Source organism: Panthera tigris, chromosome F2 (assembly GCF_018350195.1).
Source record: "Panthera tigris isolate Pti1 chromosome F2, P.tigris_Pti1_mat1.1, whole genome shotgun sequence".
NCBI classification, from domain to species: Eukaryota; Metazoa; Chordata; class Mammalia; order Carnivora; family Felidae; genus Panthera; species Panthera tigris.
In genome coordinates this window covers 17,677,991-17,699,414 of record NC_056676.1, presented here as the reverse complement: position 1 = coordinate 17,699,414, position 21,424 = coordinate 17,677,991, and the positions used below count along the sequence as shown (strand labels likewise).

The 21,424-nt window shown below is 36.5% G+C and overlaps 1 protein-coding gene across 11 annotated transcripts in view; it reads right to left on the bottom strand.

Annotated features, from left to right (window-relative positions):
* Window positions 1–21,424, bottom strand: part of CSPP1 (centrosome and spindle pole associated protein 1) — a 155,066-nt gene that overhangs the window by 131,766 nt on the left and 1,876 nt on the right. For 10 of the 11 annotated variants that reach the window (XR_444829.3, XM_042972848.1, XM_007080678.3 and 7 more), the window contains 2 exons: window positions 12,418–12,526; window positions 4,996–5,095 (listed from right to left, as the gene is read on the bottom strand). Coding sequence is in view for 10 of the 11 variants with exons in the window: in XM_042972848.1 (XP_042828782.1) it covers window positions 4,996–5,095; window positions 12,418–12,526 (209 nt within the window). In the remaining variant the exon portion in view is untranslated. Of the gene's footprint in view, window positions 1–4,995; window positions 5,096–12,417; window positions 12,540–21,424 lie in introns of those variants that run through there. The other variant, XM_042972850.1, reaches the window with a different exon arrangement.

Sequence of the window (21,424 nt, the reverse complement as noted above, 5' to 3'; positions counted from 1 at the left end):
GGCCATGACATCCAAGTACAGATATCCAATAGGAAATTAGGTATATGGGTCTGGAGTTCAATTCTATTTTTTTTTTTAATTTTTTTTTTTGTTACGTTTTATTTATTTTTGAGACAGAGAGAGACAGAGCATGAACGGGGGAGGGGCAGAGAGAGAGGGAGACACAGAATCGGAAGCAGGCTCCAGGCTCTGAGCCATCAGCCCAGAGCCCGATGCGGGGCTTGAACTCACGGACCGCGAGATCATGACCTGAGCTGAAGTCGGTCGCTTAACCGACTGCGCCACCCAGGCGCCCCTGGAGTTCAATTTTAAAAAATCAGGATTGGAATACAGACTTATCAGTTATGAACAGACTGATAGCATATAAAATCTTTGAGTGGATGAGGTCAGTCAGAGAGTATATGAAATGAAAAGAAGGCATAGTTGAGAGAGAACGTCAGCTAGAGAGGGGCAGAGAGGGTGAGAGAGCATCCCAAGCAGGCTCCACGCTGTCAGCACCAAGGCCTAGTTCGAGCCCGAGCCTGAACCCAAGCCCACCAAGGGGCTCGATCTCATGAACCTCAAGATCATAACCTGAGCCAAAAGCAAGAGCCGAAAGCTTAACCAACTGAACCACCCAGGTGCCCCTTGAAATTAGACTTTAAAGTCTCAATCATTTGTTTTTTTATTTTTTTATTTTTATTTTTACATTTATTTTTGAGAAACAGAGTGAGACAAAGCGTGAGCAGGGGAGGGGCAGAGAGAGAAGAAGACACAGAATCTGTAGCAGGCTCCAGGCTCTGAGCAAGCGGTCACCACAGAATCTGATGCGGGGCTCAAACCCACAAACTGTGAGATCATGACCTGAGCTGAAGTCCGACGCTCAACCAACTGAGCCACCCAGGTGCTCTGAACTCTCAATCATTTGTGCATGTAATAAAAAATAACTCTTAAATTCTTAATATAATTCTCAAAACCTACACTTAAAAAAATAGGAGATCACAAAGTAAATGTTTATCATGTACCACTTATGTGCCAGTCAGCTTTTCCTGCCACAATAACTTTTTAAAATAGATGCCAATTACTAAGATAAGGCAAGAGAGAGCTTAAATAACCTGTGCCAGGTCACAAAGACAGGACAGGTACAATCCAAAGGAAGTTGTAACCCAGAATGCCACAGTGATTCTGTCTAACCTTACTGTATAAGAAAATCTACTATTAAGCTTAAAAAATTATTTTTTGCAATAATCAAAATTTCACTTCATAAAACTTTAGGGTGAGAAGACAACCCAACGTTTTTATATTAAAGATAAGGAAATTGAGGTCCTTGGAGATAAACAAGTTTAACCAAAATATAATACAGTACTTAAATTCAGAAAGACCTTGAACATGAAATGCAAATCAAAACCATGATAAAATACCACCTCACACCTGTCAGAATGGCTAAAATTAACAACACAAGGGGTACCTGGGTGGCTCAGTCAGTTATGTGACCAATTCTTGATTTTGGCACTCAGGTCATGATGTCAGTTCATGAGTTCAGGCCCCACGTGAGGCTCTGTGTTGACATCGCAGAGCTTGCCTGAGATCCTCTGTCTCCCTCTCTCTCTCTGCACCTCCCCTGCTTACTCGCTCACTCTCTAAACTAAATAAACATTTAAAAAGAAAAAAAACAAACACAAGACACAACAGGTGTTGGCAAGGATGTGAAGAAAGGGGAACCCTCTTGCACTGTTGGTGGGAATGCAAACTGGTGCAGCTACTCTGGAGATCAGTATGGAGGTTCCTCATAAGGTTAAAAATAGAACTACCCTGCAATCCAGCAAGTGTACTACTAGGTATTTTACCCACAGGATACAAAAATATTGATTCAAAGCGGTACATGCACTCCGATGTTTATAGCAGCATTACCAGCAATAGCCAAACTATGGAAAGAGCCCAAGGGTCCATCAACTGCTAAACAGATGAAGAAGCTGTGATGTATGTATACACAGACACACACACACACAGACACACACAATGGAATATTGCTCAGCCATCAAAAAGAATGAAATCTTGCCATTTGTAACAAGATGGATGGAGCTGGAGTATATTAAGATAAGCAAACTAAGTCAGTCAGAGAAAGACAAATACCATATGAATTCACTCATGTGGAATTTAAGAAACAAAACAGATGAATATATGGGGGGTAGAGAGAGAAAGAGAGAAGGAGGGAGGGAAACAAACCGTAAGAGACTCTTTCTTAAATTTTTTTTAAGTCTATTTATTCGGGGGGTGGGGAGGGGGGGAGGCATGGCAGGCAGAAAGAGAGAGAATTCCAAGCAGGCTCCACACTGTCAGTGCAGAACCCCACATGGGGCTCAAACCCACTAAACGTGACACCATGGTGTGAGCCGAAATCAAGAGTCAGACAGTTAATAAACTGAGTCACCCAGGAGACTCTTAAAGATAGAGAACAAACTGAGGGTTGATGGAGGGAGGTGGGTGAGGGATGGACCAGATGGGTGATGGTTATCAGGAGGACACTTGTTATGATGAGCACTGGGTGTTGTAGTGAATTCTATTCCTGAAACGAATATTGCACTGTATGTTAATTAAGTAGAACTTAAACAGTGAAACAGAAAAAATAAACTCATTTGTATTTAAAATAAAATAAATGATCCTGAAGAGTCAAAGCAAACTTGAGAAAGAAAAACAAAGCTGAAGGTATCACAATCCCAGATTTCAAGATATACTACAAAGCTGTAAGGTACTGGTACAAAAATAGACACATAGATAAATGCAAAAGAATAGAGCATCCAGAAGGAAGCCCACACTTAAATGGTCAATTTATGACAAAAGAGAGGTGCCTGGGTTGCTCAGTCAGTTGAGTGTCCAACTCTTGGTCTCAGCTCAGGTCTTGATCTCAAGGTCATGAGTTCAAGCCCCACACTGGGCTCCATGCTGAGTACATACATACTTAAAAATATGTATATAGATATATGACAAAAGAGTCAAAAATATACAATAGGGAACAGATAATGTCTTCAATAAATAGTGTTGGGAATATAGGACAGCTAAATGCAAAAGAATGAAAGTGGATGACTTTCTTACCCTATACACAAAAATAAACTCAAAATGGATTAAGACCTAAAGGTGAGACCTAAAACCATAAAAGTCCTAGAAGAAAACATAGGCAACAATCTCTCTGACACTGGTCTTATCATCATTTTTCTATATATGCTTCCTGAGGCAAAAAAACAAGAGCAAAACTAAAATACTGGGAATACCCTAAAATAAAAACCTTTTGCACAGCAAAGGAAACCATCAAAAAAACAAGACAACCCACTGAATAGAAGACATTTATAAATGATTCACCCAGTAAGAGACTTACTTTCTGAAATATATAAAGACCTTACACAACACAAAAAGAACAAATAATCTGGTTAAAAAATGAGAAGACATGAACACTTTTCCAAAGAAGACATAAAGGTGACTAACAGACAGATGAAAAGATACTCAACATCACTAATACACAGGGAAATGCAAATCAAAACCTTACACCTGTCAGAATAACTACAATCAAAATAAACACAATAAACAAGTGTTGGTGAACATGTGGAGAAAAAGGAACGCTCATGAACTGTTTGTGGGAATGTAAATTGGTGTAACCACTGTATAAATCAGTATGGAGATTACCCCCAAAATTAAAACTAAATATAACATATGATCCAGTAATTTCATCACTGGTTATTTAACAAACAAAACAAAAATACCAATTTGAAAAGATATATCACCCCTAAACTTATTTCAGTATTATTTACAATAACAAGATACGGAAGCAACCCAGTGTCCATCAATGTATAAAGAAGATACGGTTATATATATACGGAATGGAATATTATTCAGTCATAAAAAATAAGATCTTGTGGGGCACCTGGGTGGCTCAGAGGGTTAAGCTCCGGACTTTAGCTCAGGTCACAATCTCACAGTTTGTGGGTTCAAGCCCCACATCGGGCTCTGCTGACAGCTCAGAACCTGGAGCCTGCTTCAGATTCTATTTCTCCCTCCCTTTCTGCCCCTCCCCCACTCACACTCTGTCTCTCTCTCTCTCTCAAAAATATATAAACGTTAAAAAAAATTTAAAAACAAATAAATAAATAAGATCTTGCCATTTGCAACATGGATGGACCTACAGAGTATTGTGCTAAGTGAAATAAGTCAGAGAAAAATACCATATGATTTCACTTACATGTGAATCTAAAAAACAAAACAAACAGAAGAAAAAAAGACTCTTAAACACAGCAAATAAACTGGTGGTTGCCAGAGGTGAGATGGATGAGGGTGGTGGGTAAAATAGATAAAAATCCAAATTTCCAGTCAAAAGTAAGTCACAAAGATGAAAAATACAGTATGGGGAATGGTCAGTAATACTACAATAATGTCATATGGTGACTATACTTATCATGGTGAGTAATGTACAAAATTGTTGAATCAATATATTGCATACCTGAAATTAATAGAACACTATGTTATTTATACTTCAATAAAAAATTTCTAAATATTTTCATAACAAACCATAATCAAAGACTTAGTATAGTTGCAATATATTAACTTCTGCCCAATTGTAATAGGGTAACCAATAATTAAAATGGTCATTCACCAAATTACATTTTGTATCCTCTAAGCATCCCTTTGATTTTTTAAATAAAAGTCCACCATTTTTATTCAATTAACACATTTCCCTCTCACACAGACACAAATTCCATGCAAGTTTTTCAATTAATTTTTAGTTATATTATATATATATTTACTGCTATGATTCTGTAAATTATAAGGGAATATAATTTAAAATGGGCAGATGGTTCTCAGGATGTATTATATTTCATTTGTAGACAGTACAGTCATATGTAAGGTTCCAGAAAGGAAACAGTTACTGGGATTCTAAAGAAATCTTTTTTTCTGACAAGACAAAGCTCCTTCACAACAGCATGCTAATAATACTTTAAAATCAATTTAATACACCTAATGACATACCTAAGGAACTCCTGGTCTGTTGACTATTTGGTGGTATGTTTTCTTTGGCCATGGAAATTAATATTTTACTGTTTTCAGAAAGCTTCTCTGATGCCTTTCCCTGAAAGAGACACAATATTTACAAAAGTATGGGAAAATCCACAAAATACACAATGTATCCCAATACTCTTATTAAATGACTTGAAAAACTATACATCACGAAGAAATTTAAGTGTGAGATTTGAGGAATTAACCAAAAGTATTAACACTGTGATAAATTCTAATTAAATCTTAGAATTCATTTATCAACTAATAGTCACTGAGTTCCTGCTACATAGTGTCCCAGGTACTGGAAACATGAATGAAAAAAACATGTGAGAATCTCAGCCATCATGGAGCTCAAACTATTCAGGGGACTAACAACAGACATAATAAATCATCAGACTATGTAATATACAAAGAGTAACTGGTAAAGGTTAAGGAAAAATAAAAATAGAGCATGGTATGAAGAGCCATAATGATGCAGGAGGAACTAAAAGACCTCAATGAGCATGATATTTGAACTAAGACTTAAAGATCACGATTTATGTACTATTTAATATTAAAAATTATAATAATGCTGTATTTAAAGCTATATAATAACCATTTTCAAACACTGTAAGGTAGTCCTAAGTGGACAGTGGTTAAAAACCATAGACTTTGGAGCTGGACATATGGTGATGGCAATTCTGAATCTATCACTATGTATAGCTGGACGAATTACTTAACCCCTTTGGGTTTCACCTTCTTGACATTTATTTTGTAAAACAAAAATATTCCACCTACTTAATAGGGGTATTATGATTAAGTGAGATAATAACATGTAAAGTCCTTGACACAACTCCTTGACCACAGCAGCTCTTATGGAAAGAAGGCAAACTAGTATGGTGGTTACGAGAACAGGCCTACAGTCAGGATGTAAGGAATCAAAGCCTACTTCTACCAACTCTATAACCTTAGTCTCATTACTTAACTTTCCCATGCCTTAGTTTACTTTTAGAAAATGACCATAACAACAGTATTTATCTCACAGATTCATGTGAATCATAAATTTAACTTCTTAAGACCAAGCCTCATTCCTGAAAGGAAAAAAACCTGTAACTAAGAATACTCTATCCAGCAAGGCTATCATTCAGAATGGAAGGAAAGATAAAGAGTTTTCCAGACAAGCAAAATTTAAAGGAATTCACTACCACTAAACCAGCCTGATAAGAAATGTTAAAGTGGAAAGGAAAGACCACAGCAGGAAAAGTAAGAAAGGGGAGCACCTGGGTGAATGTGTCGGTTGAGTGTCTGACTCTTGATTTGGGTTCAGGTCATGATCCCAGAGTCGTGGTATCAAGCCCAACTTCAGGGTCCATGCTAAGCATGCACCCTGCTTGAGATTCTCTCTCTTCCCCTCGGTCCCTCCCACACTTGCATGTGCTCAAATTAAAATTTAAAAGGGGTGCATGGGTTAAGCCTCTGACATCTGCTCAGGTCATGATCACACAGTTCGTTTAGAGCCTGCTTCAGACCCTCTGTCCCTCTCCATCTGCCCCTCCCAGGCTCGTACTCTCTCTCTCAAAACTAAACAAACATTAGAAATAAATAAATAAAATATATAAATAAATAAACATTCAAAGAAAAATTTAAGGGGTGCCTGAGTGGCTCAGTCAGTTAAGCATCCAACCCTTGATCTCGGCTCAGGTCATGAGCTCCAGGTTTATGAGACTGAGCCCCTCATGGGGCTTGGGATTCTCTCTCTCTGCCCCTCTCCCACTGGCACAGGCACACTCTCTTTCTCAAAATAAATAAATAAGCTTAAAAAAATTAAAAAGGAAAGTAGGAAAGGAAAACATTTCACAGGTACATAAACATAGTAAGACAGAATAAATCCTTATAAAACCAATATGGAGGTTAAAATACAAAAGCAGTAAAATCAAATATATCCATAAAACTCAGTCATGGAATTCACAAAACAGAAGAATATAAAGTATGACACCATATACCTAAAACATGGGGGAGGGGGAAGTAAAAATTTAGTGTTTTTATAATGGGTCCAAACTTAAGTGACCATTAACTTCATATAGACTGCTATATATGCAAGATATATATACACCTAATGGTAATCACACATCAAAACCAGTAATAGATATACAGGAAATAAAGAGAAAGGAATCCAAACATATCACAAGAAAACAGCTGTCAAATCACAAAAGAAGAGAGCAAGAAAAGAAAGGAACAAAGAACTATAAAAATAACCATAACACAAGTAACAAAATGGCAACAAGTACATACCTATCAATAATTACTTTGAATGTAAATGTACTAAACATTCTAATTCAAAAGACACAGGTGACCAAATGGATAAAAAAGCACACAACATATGCTGCCTACAAGAGACTCATTTCAGACCTAAAGACCCATGCAGATTGAAAGTGAAGGGACTGAACATTTATCATGCAAATAGAAGTGAAAAAGAAAGATGGAGTAATGATACTTATATGGGACAAAACAGTCTTTGAAAAACAAAGACTGTAACAAGAGACAAAGAAGGACACTACATAATCATAAAGGGAATAATTCAACAGAAGGTATAACAATTGTAAATATTTCTGTACCCAACATAGGAGGACCCAAATACATAAAGCAGTTATTAACAAAATTATAGTATTATTAGTAGTATTGACAGTAATACTACTAATAGTAGGGGACTTTAACATGAACTTACAACAATAGGTAGATCACCCAGACAGAAAATCAACAAGAAAACAGTGGCTTCATAGGACACATTTAAACAGATGGATCAACAGATATATTCAGAACGTTCCATCCTAAAATAGCAGAATACACATTCATTTCAAGTGCACAGCGAACATTCTCCAGAATAGATCACATATTAGGCAACAAAATAAGACAACAAATTCAAAAAGACTGAGGTCATATCACCCATCTTTTCCAACCACAATGCTTTGAAACTAGAAATCAACCACAAGAAAAAAATCTGGAAAGAACACAAATACATGGAGGTTAAATAACATGCTACTAAACAGTGAATGGGTCAGCCAAGAAATCAATGACAAAATCAAAAAGTACATGGAGACAAATGAAAATGAAAACACAACGGACCAAAATCTTTGGGATGCAGCAAAAGCTATTCTAAAAAGAAAGGATTTTAAGCAATACACAGCTACCTCAAGAAGCAAGAACAATCTCAAAAGAACAACTTAACCTTATATCTAAAGGAGACAGAAAAAGAACAAACAAAACCCAAACCAGTAGAAGAAGGAAATAATAAAGATCAGAGCAGAAATAAACAAAATAGAAACTAAAAAAAACCACACCAACAAACAAAACAAACAACAGAACAGATCAATGAGACCAGGAACTGGTGGCTCTTCGTAAAAATCAACAAAACATGGTAAACCTTTAGCCAGACTCACCAAAAAAAAAAAAAAAAAAAAAAAAAAAAAAAAAGGCTCAAATAAACAAAATCAGAAATGAAATAGATAACACCACAGAAATACAGAAGATTATAAGAAAATATGAAAAGTTATATGCCTACAAATTGGACAACCTAGAAGAAATGGATAAATTCCCAGAAACATATAGTGTTCCCAATCTGAATCAGGAAGACAGAGAAAATCTACACAGATCAATGAAATTGAATCAGTAATCAAAAAACTGCCACTAAACAAAAGTCCAGGACCAGACAGCTTCACAGGTGAATTCTACCATTTTAAAGAAGAGTTAATACCTACTCTTCTTAAACTACTCTAAAAAATAGAAGAGGGAGAAAAGCTTCCAAATTCATTCTGTGAGGCCAGTATTACCCTGATGTCAAAGTCAGACAAAGACCATACCAAAAAAAAAAAAAAAAAAAAAAAAAAGGAACTACCAGCCCCTATCTCTGATGAACATAGATACAAATAACCTTAACAAAATATTAACATACGAAATCCAACAATACACTAAAAAAAAAATCATTCACCAAGATCACGTGAGCTTTATTCCTGGGATGCAAGGGTGGTTCAACATTCACCAATCAACACAATAATCAACAACAGAAAGGTTAAAACCATATTATTTCAATACATGCAGAAAAAGCATTTGACAAAGTATAACATCCATTCATGCTAAAAACTCTCACCAAAGTAGGTTTAGAGGGAACATACCTCAACATAACGAAGGCCGTATGTGAAAAACCCATAGCTAAAGTCATTAACAGGAAAAATTTGAGAGCTTTTCCCCTAATATCAAGACCAAAACATGGATGTCCATTCTCACCACTTTTATTCAACATAATACTGGAAGTCCTAGCCACAGCAATCAGATAAGTAAAAGAAATCAAAAGCATCCAAATTGGTAAGGAAGTAAAACTATTTGCAGATGACATGATACTCTATATAGAAAACCCTAAAGACTCCACCAAAAAACTACTAAAACTGATAAATGAATTCTGTAAGGTTGCAGGATTAAAAAAAAAAAACCCAATATACAGAAGTATGTTGCATCCCTATACACTAATAATGAAGCAAAACTCAAGAAAACAGTCCCCTTTACAAAAGCAACACAAAAATAACAAAATACCCAGGAATAAACTTAACCAAGGAGGTGAAAGACCTGTACTCTAAAAACTATAAAATACTGATGAAAGAAATTAAGGACAACAAAAAAAATGGGAAAATATTCCACACTCACTGATTAGAAGAATATTGTTAAAATGTCCATACAACCCAAAGCAATCTACAGATTTAATGCAATTTCTATCAAAACAGCAACAGTATTTTTCACAGAAATAGAACAAATAATCCTAAAATTTGCATGGAACCACAAGAGACCCAAAGCAGCCAAAGTAATCTTCAAAAAGAAGAAAACTAGAAATACCACAATCCCAGATTTCAACATATACTACAAAGCTGTAGCATCAAAACAGTATGGTAGTGGTACAAAAATAAACACACAGATCAACAGAACAGAATAGAGCCCAGAAATAAACTCACGCATATACAGTCAATTAACCTGCAACAGTAGCAACAAGAATATACAATGGGAAAAAGACAAACTCTTCAACAGATGGTGTTAGGAAAACCGGTCGGTAACCTGTAGAAGAATGAAACTGGATGGTCTTCTTATACCACACACAAAAATAAACTCAAAATGGATTAAGACCTAAATGTGAGGCCTGAAACCATAAAACCCCTAGAAGAAAACACAGGCAATAAGCTCACTGACACTGACATTAGCATCATTTTTCTAGATATGTGTCCTTTAGCAAGGGAAACAAAAGCAAAATTTAACTAATGAAACAACACCAAAATAATGAGCTTCTGCACAGTAAAGGAAACCATCAATGAAACAAAAAGACCACCCACCAAATGGGAGAAGGTAATTGCAAACAATACATCCTAGAAGAGGTTAATATCCAAAATATAAAAAGAACTTCTACCACACCACCAAAAAAGAAAAAAAAAAAATTCAATTTAAAAATGGTAAAGGACTAGATACACATTTTTCCAAAGACATACAGATGGCCAACAGACACACAAAAAGATGCTCAGTATCACTAATCATCAGGGAAATGCAAATCAAAACCACGGTGAGATAACACCTTGCACCTATCAGAATGGCTACAATCAAAAATAGAAGAAATAAGCGTTGGTGAGACTGGAGAAAAGGGAACCCTCATGTTCTGTTGGTGGAAATGCAAACTGGTACAGCCACTGAAAATAGCATGGAGGTTCCTATATTTCCACTACTGGGTATTTACCCAAAGAAAATGAAAACATTAATTCAAAAGGATATATGCACCCCTGTACTTATTGCAGCATTATTTACAATAGCAAGATATGGAAGCAACCCAAGCATCTATCCGTAGATGAACAGATAAAGATATATACACACATACAAATATACATACATATATACACACAATGGCGTATAAATGGTGTATGTATCAGCCATAAAAAAGAATGAACTGTCACCATTTGCAACAACATAGATGAATCTAGAGGGTATTATACCAAATGAAATAAGTCAAAGAAAGACAAATACCATAGGATTTTACTCATATGTGGAATTTAAGAAACAAAACAAATAAAGAAGAGAAACAAAAAAACAGGTTCTTAAATATAGAGAACTGGTGGTTGCCAGAGGGGAAATGGGTGGGGGTGAAGAACATTAAGAGTACACCTAGAGTGATGAGCACAGAGTGATGTACAGAACTGTTAAATCACTATATTGTACACCAGAAACTAATATAAAACTGTATTTTAATTATACTAGAATTTTTAAAATCAAGAGAATAAAATACAATAAAACTAAGCCTCTTCTACACATAGCATACAATAAATGTTAGCTATGTAAGTAACATTCCCCGATAATTAAAGTGTCAATGTTATTTATCATCTCAACCAGATGCCCATACCTTTGCCCAAGATAAATGCTAAACCAGATGAGACAAGGGGTAACAGGTAACCCAGGACTGTCTTGGGCATACCAATATATATGGTTACTATGATTTCAGTGCACTATATGATAGATTAATCTATATCCTGTATCTTATTAGTACACTGAACTCACAAAAGAAGGTGGCACATCTGTCCAGATGAGTGCTATGGAAAAGTTTAAAATAGTATCTAGCACAGTCTCAGTATTTACTGAGTGGATCAACCATTATTTCACCAAAACTAGGAAAACTTTAAGAAAGCTTTTTCAAGTACTATTTTCAAGAACACTCAAAAAAATTTCTAATTTGAAAAGCAAAGATATCAAAATAAACTATTATAATAAATTCACTTCTCAATTAAAAAAAGAAATTTAATGGGGCGCCTGGGTGGCTCAGTCAGTTAAGCCGCCGACTTCGGCTCAGGTCATGATCTCACGGTCCGTGAGTTCAAGCCCCGCGTCGGGCTCTGCGCTGACAGCTCAGAGCCTGGAGCTGTTTCAGATTCTGTGTCTCCCTCTCTCTGACCCTCCCCCATTCATGCTCTGTCTCTCTCTGTCTCAAAAATAAATAAATGTTAAAAAAAAAAATTTTTTTTTTAAAAAGAAATTTAAGATCCTGATTTACTTAAAAGATACTTTTCATGTAGAATATGAAAACTTGTTTTTATAATATCCTGAAAGTTCCCTGTACTAAAAGTAGTCTCCTTATTTTATGAAGCACAGCAATTATCAATTAAAACCCTAATAAGAGAAAACAAACTGTGAGATACAAAACACCACAACAGAAAAGAAAAACTGCATTCAAAATCAATGCAATCTTGTCCAGAGTCAGGCTCTCAGACTCAGAATGACAGGACCCAAACTAAAGTATGAAACAGAAGATTCTCACTCATAAAAGAGAATTTTTTACATTTACACAAGACTAATCTTCAGAGACAATTTTAATGAAACATCTTGTAAGAAAACTAAGTTTACCTTCATTTCCATGTAAGGTGGATCACTTTCCAATTCTGCTTTGTCTTTGGCCAGTTTGGCTTTTCGCTCTTCAATAAATTCATCCAAATTATCAGCCATTTTGAAGATACTAAAAAAACAAACTGAAAAAAAACTTACATGAACACAGCCATACCACAATATTTTTAGGCTAATTAACAACATGGAGGCTTAACCCACATTTAATATTCAATTTCACTTACCAAATTCAGTAATCCAAATAAGCTTGACCAAAACATGTCTGCCTGCTTCTCTCCCAAACCCACCCCAAAAACCAATGACATATATCAGAAAATTCTGAATACACACAACCACCATCATTTCTCTCTCACACACACATACACTGATCCAGGAGTCAAAGCACCTTTTTTCAGCTTTTTTAAAACTATTCACAGGTAATTTCAAGTTAAGAAAAAACTTACAAATAAGAACAGCACGAAGAACACCCAACCTTTTTTTTTTATTTTTTAATTTACATCCAAATTCATTAGCATATGGTATAATCATGATTTCAGGAATAGATTCCAGTGATCCATCCCCTAAGTATAACACCCAGTGTTCATCACAACAAATGACTTCCTTAATGCCCCTTACCCATTTAACCAATCCCCCTGCCACAACCCTCCAGCAACCCTGTTTGTTCTCTGTATTCAAGAGTCTCTTAAGTTGTGTTCCCCTTCCTTGTTTTTATATTATTTTTGCTTCCCTTCCCTTATGTTTGTTTTGTATCAAAGTCCTCATATGAGTGAAGTCATGATACTTGTCTTTCTCCAATTTCACTTAGCATAATACCCTCTAGTTCCATCCAGAGTTGCAAAAGGCAAGATTTCATTCTTTTTGATTGCCACATAATACTCCATTGTATATATACACCACTTCCTCTTTATCCATTCATCCATCAACGGACATTTGGGCTCTTTCCATACTTTGCTATTGTCAACAGCTCTGCTATAAACATTGGGACACATGTACCCCTTCAAAACAGCATACCTGTAGCCCTTGGATAAATACCTAGTAGCGCAATTGCTAGGTCATAGGGTAGTTCTAGTTTTAATTTTTTGAGGAACCTCCATACATTTTCCAGAGTGGCTCACCAGTTTGCATTCCCACCAACAATGCAAAAGAGATCCTTTTTCTCCACATCCTCGCCAACATCTGTTGTTGCCTGAGTTGTTAATGTTAGCCATTCTGACAGGCCTGAGGTGGTATCTCATTGTGGTTTTGATTTGTATTTCCCTCAGGATGAGTGATGTTGAGCATTTTTTCATGTGTCAGTTGGCCATCTGGATGTCTTCTTTAGAGAAGTGTCTATTTATGTCTTTTGCCCATTTCTTCACTGGATTATTTGTTTTTTGGGTGTTGAGTTTGAGAAGTTCTTCATAGATTTTGGATACTAACCCTTTACCTGACATGTCACTTGCAAATATCTTCTCCCATCCTATCAGTTGCCTTTTTGTTTTGCTGATTGTTTCCTGCACTGTGCAGAAGCTTTTTATTTTGATGAGGTCCCAATAGTTCATTTTTGCTTGTTTCCCTTGCGTCCGGAAACGTGTCAAGTAAGAAGTTGCTGCAACCAAGGTCAAAGAGGTTTTTGCCTGCTTTCTCCTTGAAGATTTTGATGGCTTCCTGTCTTAAGTTTAGGTCTTTCATTCATTTTAAGTTTATTTTGCGTATGGTGTAAGAAAGCGGACCAGGTTCACTCTTCTGCATGTTTTCCCAGCACCATTTGAAGAGACTGTCTTTATTCCATTGGATATTCTTTCCTGCTTTGTCAAAGATTAGTTGGCCACACGTCTGGGGGTCTATTTCTGGGTTCTTTATTCTGTTCCATTGATCTAAGTGTTTTTGTGCCAGTACCCACTGTCTTGATTACAGCTTTGTAATACAGCTTGAAGTCTGGGATTGTGATGCCTCCAGCTTTGATCTTTTTCAGGATTGATTCGGCTATTCAGTATCTTTTCTGGTTCCATGTATTTTAGGATTGTTTGTTCTAGCTCTGTGAAGAAGGATGGTGTTATTTTGATAGGTACTGCAATGAATATGTAGATTGCTTGGGTAGTAGCAACATTTTAACAATATTTGTTCTTCCTATCCAGGAACATAGAATATTTTTCCACTTTTTTGTGTCTTCTTCAATTTCTTTCATAACCTTTCTATAGTTTTCAGTGTATCAACTTTTCACCTCTTCGGTTAGATTTATTCCTATATATTTTATGGGTTTTGGTGCAATTGTAAGTGAGATCATTCCTTGATTTCTCTCTATTGCATCATTATTGGTGTATAGGAATACAACCAATTTCTGTGCGTTGATTTTATATCCTGCAACTTAGCTGAATTCATGGATCACTTCTAGCAGTTTTTTGGTGGAATCTTTTGGGTTTTCCATATATAGTATCATGTCAACTGGGAATAGTGAAAGTTTGACCTCCTCCTGGCTGATTTGGATGCCTCTTATTTCTTTGTATTGTCTGATTGCTGAGACTAAGACTTCCAATACTATGTTGAATAACAATGGTGAGAGTGGACATCTCTGTCGTGTTCTTGACCTTAGGGGGAAAGCTGTTTTTGCCCATCGAATGATATTAGCAGTGGGTCTTTCATACATGGCTTTTACGATCTTGAGATATGATCCTTCTATCCCTACTTTCCTGAGGCTTTTTATCAAGCAAGGATGCTGTATTTTGTCAAATGCTTTCTCTGCATCTACTGAGAGGATCACGTGGTTCTTATCCTTTCTTTTATTGATGTGATGTATCACATTGATTGTTTTGTGAATATAGAACCAGCCCTGTATCCAAGGTATAAATCCCACTTGGTCATGATGAATAACTCTTTTAACATATTGTTGGATCCAGCTGGCTAGTATCTTGTTGACGATTTTTGCATCCATGTTTATCAAGGAAGTTGGTCTGTAGTTCTCCTTTTTAGTGGGGTCTTTGTCTGGTTTTGGAATCAAGGTAATGCTGGCCTCGTAGAATGAGTTTGAAAGTTTTCCTTCCATACCTATTTTTTGGAACAGATTCAAAAGAATAGGTGTTAACTCTTCTTCAAATGTTAAATGTTTAAATCTTTCCCTGGAAAGCCATCCAGCTCTGGACTCGTTTTTTGGGAGATTTTTGATTACTAATTCGATTTCTTTACCAGTTATAGGTCTGTTCAAATTGTCTATTTCTTCTTGTTTCAATTTTGGTACTTTATATGTTTCTAGGAATTTGTCCATTTCTCCAGACTGCCCAATTTATTGGTGTATAACTGCACATAATATTCTCTTATTATTGTTTGTAGTTCTACAGTGTTGGTTGTGATCTCTCCTTTCATTCATGGTTTTATTTATTTGAGTTCTTTCCTTTTTCTTTTTGATCAAACTGGCTACGGGTTTGTCAATTTTGTTAATTATTTCAAAGAACGAGCTCCTGGTTTCAATGATCTGTTCTACTAGGGCTTTTTGGTTTTGATAGCATTGATTTCTGCTCTAATCTTTATTATTTCCTGTCTTCTACTGGTTTGGGGTTTTATTTGCTGTTTTTTCCAGCTCTTTAAGGTGTAAGGTTAGGTTGTGTATCTGAGACCTTTCTTCCTTCTTTAGGAAGGCCTCGATTGCTATATACTTCCCTCTTATGACTGCCTTTGCTGGATCCCAGAGATTTTGGGCTGTGGTGTTATCATTTTCATTGGCTGCCATGTACCCTTTAATTTCCTCTTTATCTTCTTGATTAGCCCATTCATTCTTTAGTAGGATGTTCTTTAGTCTCCAAGGATGCAGTCTTTCCAATTTTTTTCTTGTGGTTGATTTCGAATTTCATAGTATTGTGGTCTAAAAATACGCATGGTATGATCTTGATCTTTTTGTACTTACTTAGGGCTGATTTGTGTCCCAGTATGTGATCTATTCTTGAGATGTTCCATGTGCACTCGAGAACAATGTGTATTCTGCTGCTTTAGGATGAAAAGTTCTCAATGTATCTGTTAAGTCCATCTTGTCCAGTGTGTCATTCAAAGCCATTGTTTCCTTGTTGATTTTCTACTTACATGATCTGTCCGTTGCTGTAAGTGGGATATTGAAGTCCCCTACTATTATGGTATTATTATCAATGAGTTTCTGTATGTTTGTGATTAACTGATTTATATCTTTAGGTGCTACTACATTTAGAGCATAAATATTTACAACTGTTAGATGTTCTTGGTGAATAGACCCCTTAATTATGATATAATGCCCTTCTTCATCTCTTGTTAGTCTTTATTTTAAAATCTAGATTGTCTGATATAAGTATGGCTACTCTGGCTTTCTTTTGGCAGCCATCAGCATGATAGATGTTTCTCCATCCCTGTTCTTTCACCCTGCAGGTGTCTTTAAATCTAAAATGGGTCTGAGCAGCATATACATGAATCTTGTTTTCTTATCTGTTACCCTATATCTTTTGATTGGAGCACTTAGTCCAGACATTTAGAGTACTGAAAGATGTGAATTTATTGCCATTATGTTGCCTGTAGAGTTGGGAGTTTCTGGTGGTGTTCTCCGGTCCTTTCTAGTCTTTGTTGCATTTGGTCTGTTTTGTTATTTTTCAACTTTTCTCCCTTCAGAGAGTCCCCCTTAAAATTTCTTGCAGGGCTGGTATAGTCGTCACGAACTCCTTTAGTTTTTGTTTGGGAATCTTTTTCTATTTTGAATGACAGCCTTGCTGGATAAAGAATTCTTGGCTGCACAGTTTTTCCAATTCTGCACATTGAATATATCCTGCCACTCCATTCTGGCCTAACACGTTTCTGTGGATAAGTCTGCTGTGAACCTGATCCGTCTTCCCTTGTAGGTTAAGGACTTTTTTCCCCTTGCTGTTTTCATGATTCTTTCCTTGAGTATTTTGTGAATTTGACCATGATGCCTTGTTGATGGTCGGTTTTTGTTGAATCTGATGAGAGTTCTCTGTGCTTCCTGGATTTTGATATCTGTCTTTCTCCATAGTAGTTAAGTTTTCTACAATGACTTGCTCACATAACCCTTCTACCCCTTTTTCTCTCTCTTCATCTTCTGGGACCCCTATGATTTGAATGTTATTCCTTTTTAATGAGTCACTGAGTTCTCTAATTCTTATATTGTGCTCTTTTGCCTTAGTTTCCCTCTTTTTTTTTTCCACTTCATTATTCTCCATAAGTTTGTTCTCTGTATCACTGATTAGTTGCTCTGCTTCATCCATCATTGCTGTCATGGCATCCATTCGAGATTGTATCTCAGTTGTAGCATTTTAAATTTCATCCTGACTAGATTTTACTTCTTTTATCTCTGCAGAAAGGGATTTTATGCTTTTTTCAACCCCAGCTAGTATTCTTATTATGAGATTCTAAATTATGGTTCAGACATCTTGCTTGTATCTGTGTTAAGTCCCTGGCTGTCATTTCTTCCTGCTCTTTCTTTTGGGGTGAGTTCCTTCATCATCATTTTGAAGGAAGAAAAGGAATTAATAAAGTAAAAAGTAGTACATAATGTGAACTTCATTCTATTATTTACTTCCAAAAAGAACACTGATTATAAAATATGGTTTTAGCAAAATACATTCCAAACCAACAAAAGTTTATATAGTTAAGCCATTTTTAATTTGCTAATTGTGACAAAAGTTTTTTTGTAGTAAAAATTTAAAACAGCTCAACAGCAAACAGTAATTTTCATGTTTAAAAAAAGATCACTTCTGGGGTGCCTGGGTGACTCAGTCGGTTATGAATCCAACTTCAGGGGCACCCGGGTGGCTCAGTTGGTTGGGCATCCAACTTTGGCTCAGGTCATGATCTCACGGCTCATGAGTTCGAGCCCCACATCAGACTCTGTGCTGACAGCTCGGAGCCTGGAGCCTGCTTCATGTTCTAGGTCTCCCTCTCTCTCTGCCCCTCCCCCACTCATGCTGTCTCTGTCTCTCAAAAATAAACATTAAAAAATTAAAAAATAAAAATAAAAAGAATCCGACTTCAGCTCAGGTCATGATCTCATAGTTCATGGGTTTAAGCTCCACATCAGGCTCTCTGCTGACAGCACAGGGCCTGCTTTGGATTCTCTCTCTCCCTCTCTTCCCCTCCCCCACTCATATTCTCTCTCTCTCTCTCTCTCTCTTTCTCTCTCCCCCTCCCTCAAAAAAAAAAAAACATTAAAAACAAAAAGCACTTCTTAAAATCCCCTAATTTCCCTAAATATTTTATGTCTAATAGAAATAAAAGATGATGGGATAATATTTACTTTGAAGCAGAATTTTATACAAAATTTAAGCAGAAATGTCATTATCCAAAAAAACACAAAGGTAACCTGAGTAATCTAAGGTCTCCACATAATACTATTTACAATTATCACTCGAGTACATAAATAAATTTCCCTTTAGTATAATATTTTACCATCCATTACAAATTCTAGAATTGATTTTATGTAACCATAGTAATATTTTTTAACAATGGTTGTGTGTATAACACATAACTAAAGCACCAGATTTATTACATATATGTTTAATCATTTATTTTGTTCCACTATCTGATTAAAATACAGTATCTTTAATATTAAATTGAAAAGCCAAGGCAAGCTTTCTCCTGCAAATGCCCTCCAAATACCACCAGGAACATTTTTGTGGTTAAACTCGTTGGGTTATTATTACTCATTGCATCAAGGGATGCATCCTAGATATCCACCATGAGGAACTCTGGAGTATCTAAGTATAAAGGTGTTAGAAGAGACTAACAGGATTTGCAACTCTTAGGTGATTTGTGAGCAGAGCTTTGCTCAGGAATGAAGCCTGTCAGAAAGTGAGGGTAATTCTATGATTGGACATCTTAACAAATCTTATCTAAAACTGTAACTGGTTAAGAGCCAGCAGTCACTTATCAGCTGGGAGAGGGGATGCTTGGTCTTTTGTGGCTTGGACAACATTCATGTTTTATCTATATTTGGACAGGATTATGGAGTGGTATTTTTATTCTCTTGATCTATCACAGACACAGAACAGCTTTGTCAAATGTTGATGTTCTGTGCAATTGTTTCTCTTCAATGGAAGAACACTAAGCCTAAGCAGTAGTGCCAGGCCAGTTCCTAGCAACACCAAGGCCTTGGTGATAGATAGTACAGCCCAGCTTCCAGCTGTCATGGCCCATCTTTTCTTTTTCACTCCTTCAACATGACAACTTACATAAAACATATTTCAACTACAAAATTACTCAAGAATTATAGTGAATCACATAGACTGAGTTGATGGGCACAGCCTAAGTACAAAATAGATTATTTATCATTTAAAAATTAAATTACACAGGTACCTGGGTGGCTTATTCGATTTAAGCATCTGACTCTTGGTTTCAGCTCATGATCTCACAGTTTGTGGGATCAAGCCCCAAGTCTGTCTCTGCACTGACTTGGGATTCTCTCCCTCCTCTCTCTCTTCCCCTACCCCACTTGAGCACACATGCTCTCTCTCAAAATAAATAAATCAACATTTAAAAAATAATAAAAATAAAGATTAACTTATAAGAAAAATCAGCTGAAAGAAGAAATCTTAAGAGGATTTTTATCTTCCTTCACCCTACAATGTAAAATCACTCACAACTTTTAAGATATTACCAAGTTGTTTCCCCCCACCCCAGTAGCTACATACATAGTATGTAGATGATAAACAGTTTTTAAGAAAACAGTTTAACTGAAAGACCTGGATTTGAAACCCAATTCCCTCACCAATTAACTCTATCTGATCAACTCAATATGTTCCTTAACCTCCCTTCTGCTTTCCTCATCTGTAGGGTAGACATATCTACTCCAGAGCTGTTATGAAGAAAAAACAAAATGATGCATATAAAATGTGTGGCCACACCTGGCACTGAAAAAAATCAATAGATCATAGCTGTTTTATTGTTATTATATTTTCATAGTTTTGATATACATCAGTAATCATCTTTTTAAAGAAAGTATCCAAAGTACACTGGATTTTAAATCACCAGTAACTGATACTTGATTATCATAATCCAAATCAACATTTCTAAACCTTTTTAAAAATTTTTTTTAAATGTTTATTTTTTAGAGAGAGAGAGAGAGAGCAAGCTACTTCTGCTGTCTCTGCACTGACAGAAGAGAGCCTGATGTGGGGCTTGAACTCACAAACTGTGAGATCATGACCTGAACTGAAGCCAGATGCTTAACCAACTGAGCCACTCAGGCACCCCAACATATTTAAACCTTAAACTTAGACCCTTTACACTTACCATATAGATAGAAATATAAGACTAGAACATGCACTCATTGTGCTAAGCCTTGGTGAATCTAAAAAACACAGAGGAGGGGCGCCTGGGTGGCGCAGTCGGTTGGGCGTCCGACTTCAGCCAGGTCACGATCTCGCGGTCCGTGAGTTCGAGCCCCGCGTCAGGCTCTGGGCTGATGGCTCGGAGCCTGGAGCCTGTTTCCGATTCTGTGTCTCCCTCTCTCTCTGCCCCTCCCCCGTTCATGCTCTGTCTCTCTCTGTCCCCAAAATAAAAATAAAAATGTTGAAAAAAAAAAAAAAAAAAAAAAAAAAAAAAAAAAAAAAAAACCACAGAGGACCCAGAACTGAGTATACCCAATTCTTTCTCCCAATTTCTTCAATCACAAAGAGAGCAGCAAATGTTCACATCCTTTATCCTCTTGAGTGAAGTGTAAATTTCCTCCCCACTATAGAAGCATAAGGAACAGAAAATAACCTCCCTCCTATAGGAGGACATTGTTCTAGATGCTAGAGGAATGGAAAGTGTAAGATACGGACCCTCCCCTCAAATTTGAACAAGATAATGCCCCCTGTCACATGGCTCCATCTGGCCAGACTGATGGGAGATACCCATAAGACAGTCAGCAGCAATATGAAGAAAACAATTTGAGTATGTCTGGAATTCAGAATAGAGTTCAAGATGGGGGCAGGGATGACTTGGCAGGTCTTAAAATGATCATTAAAGCTATAGGATCATTAAAGCCATTTCAAAATGGCTGCTTTGAAAAAGAGACCCTAGA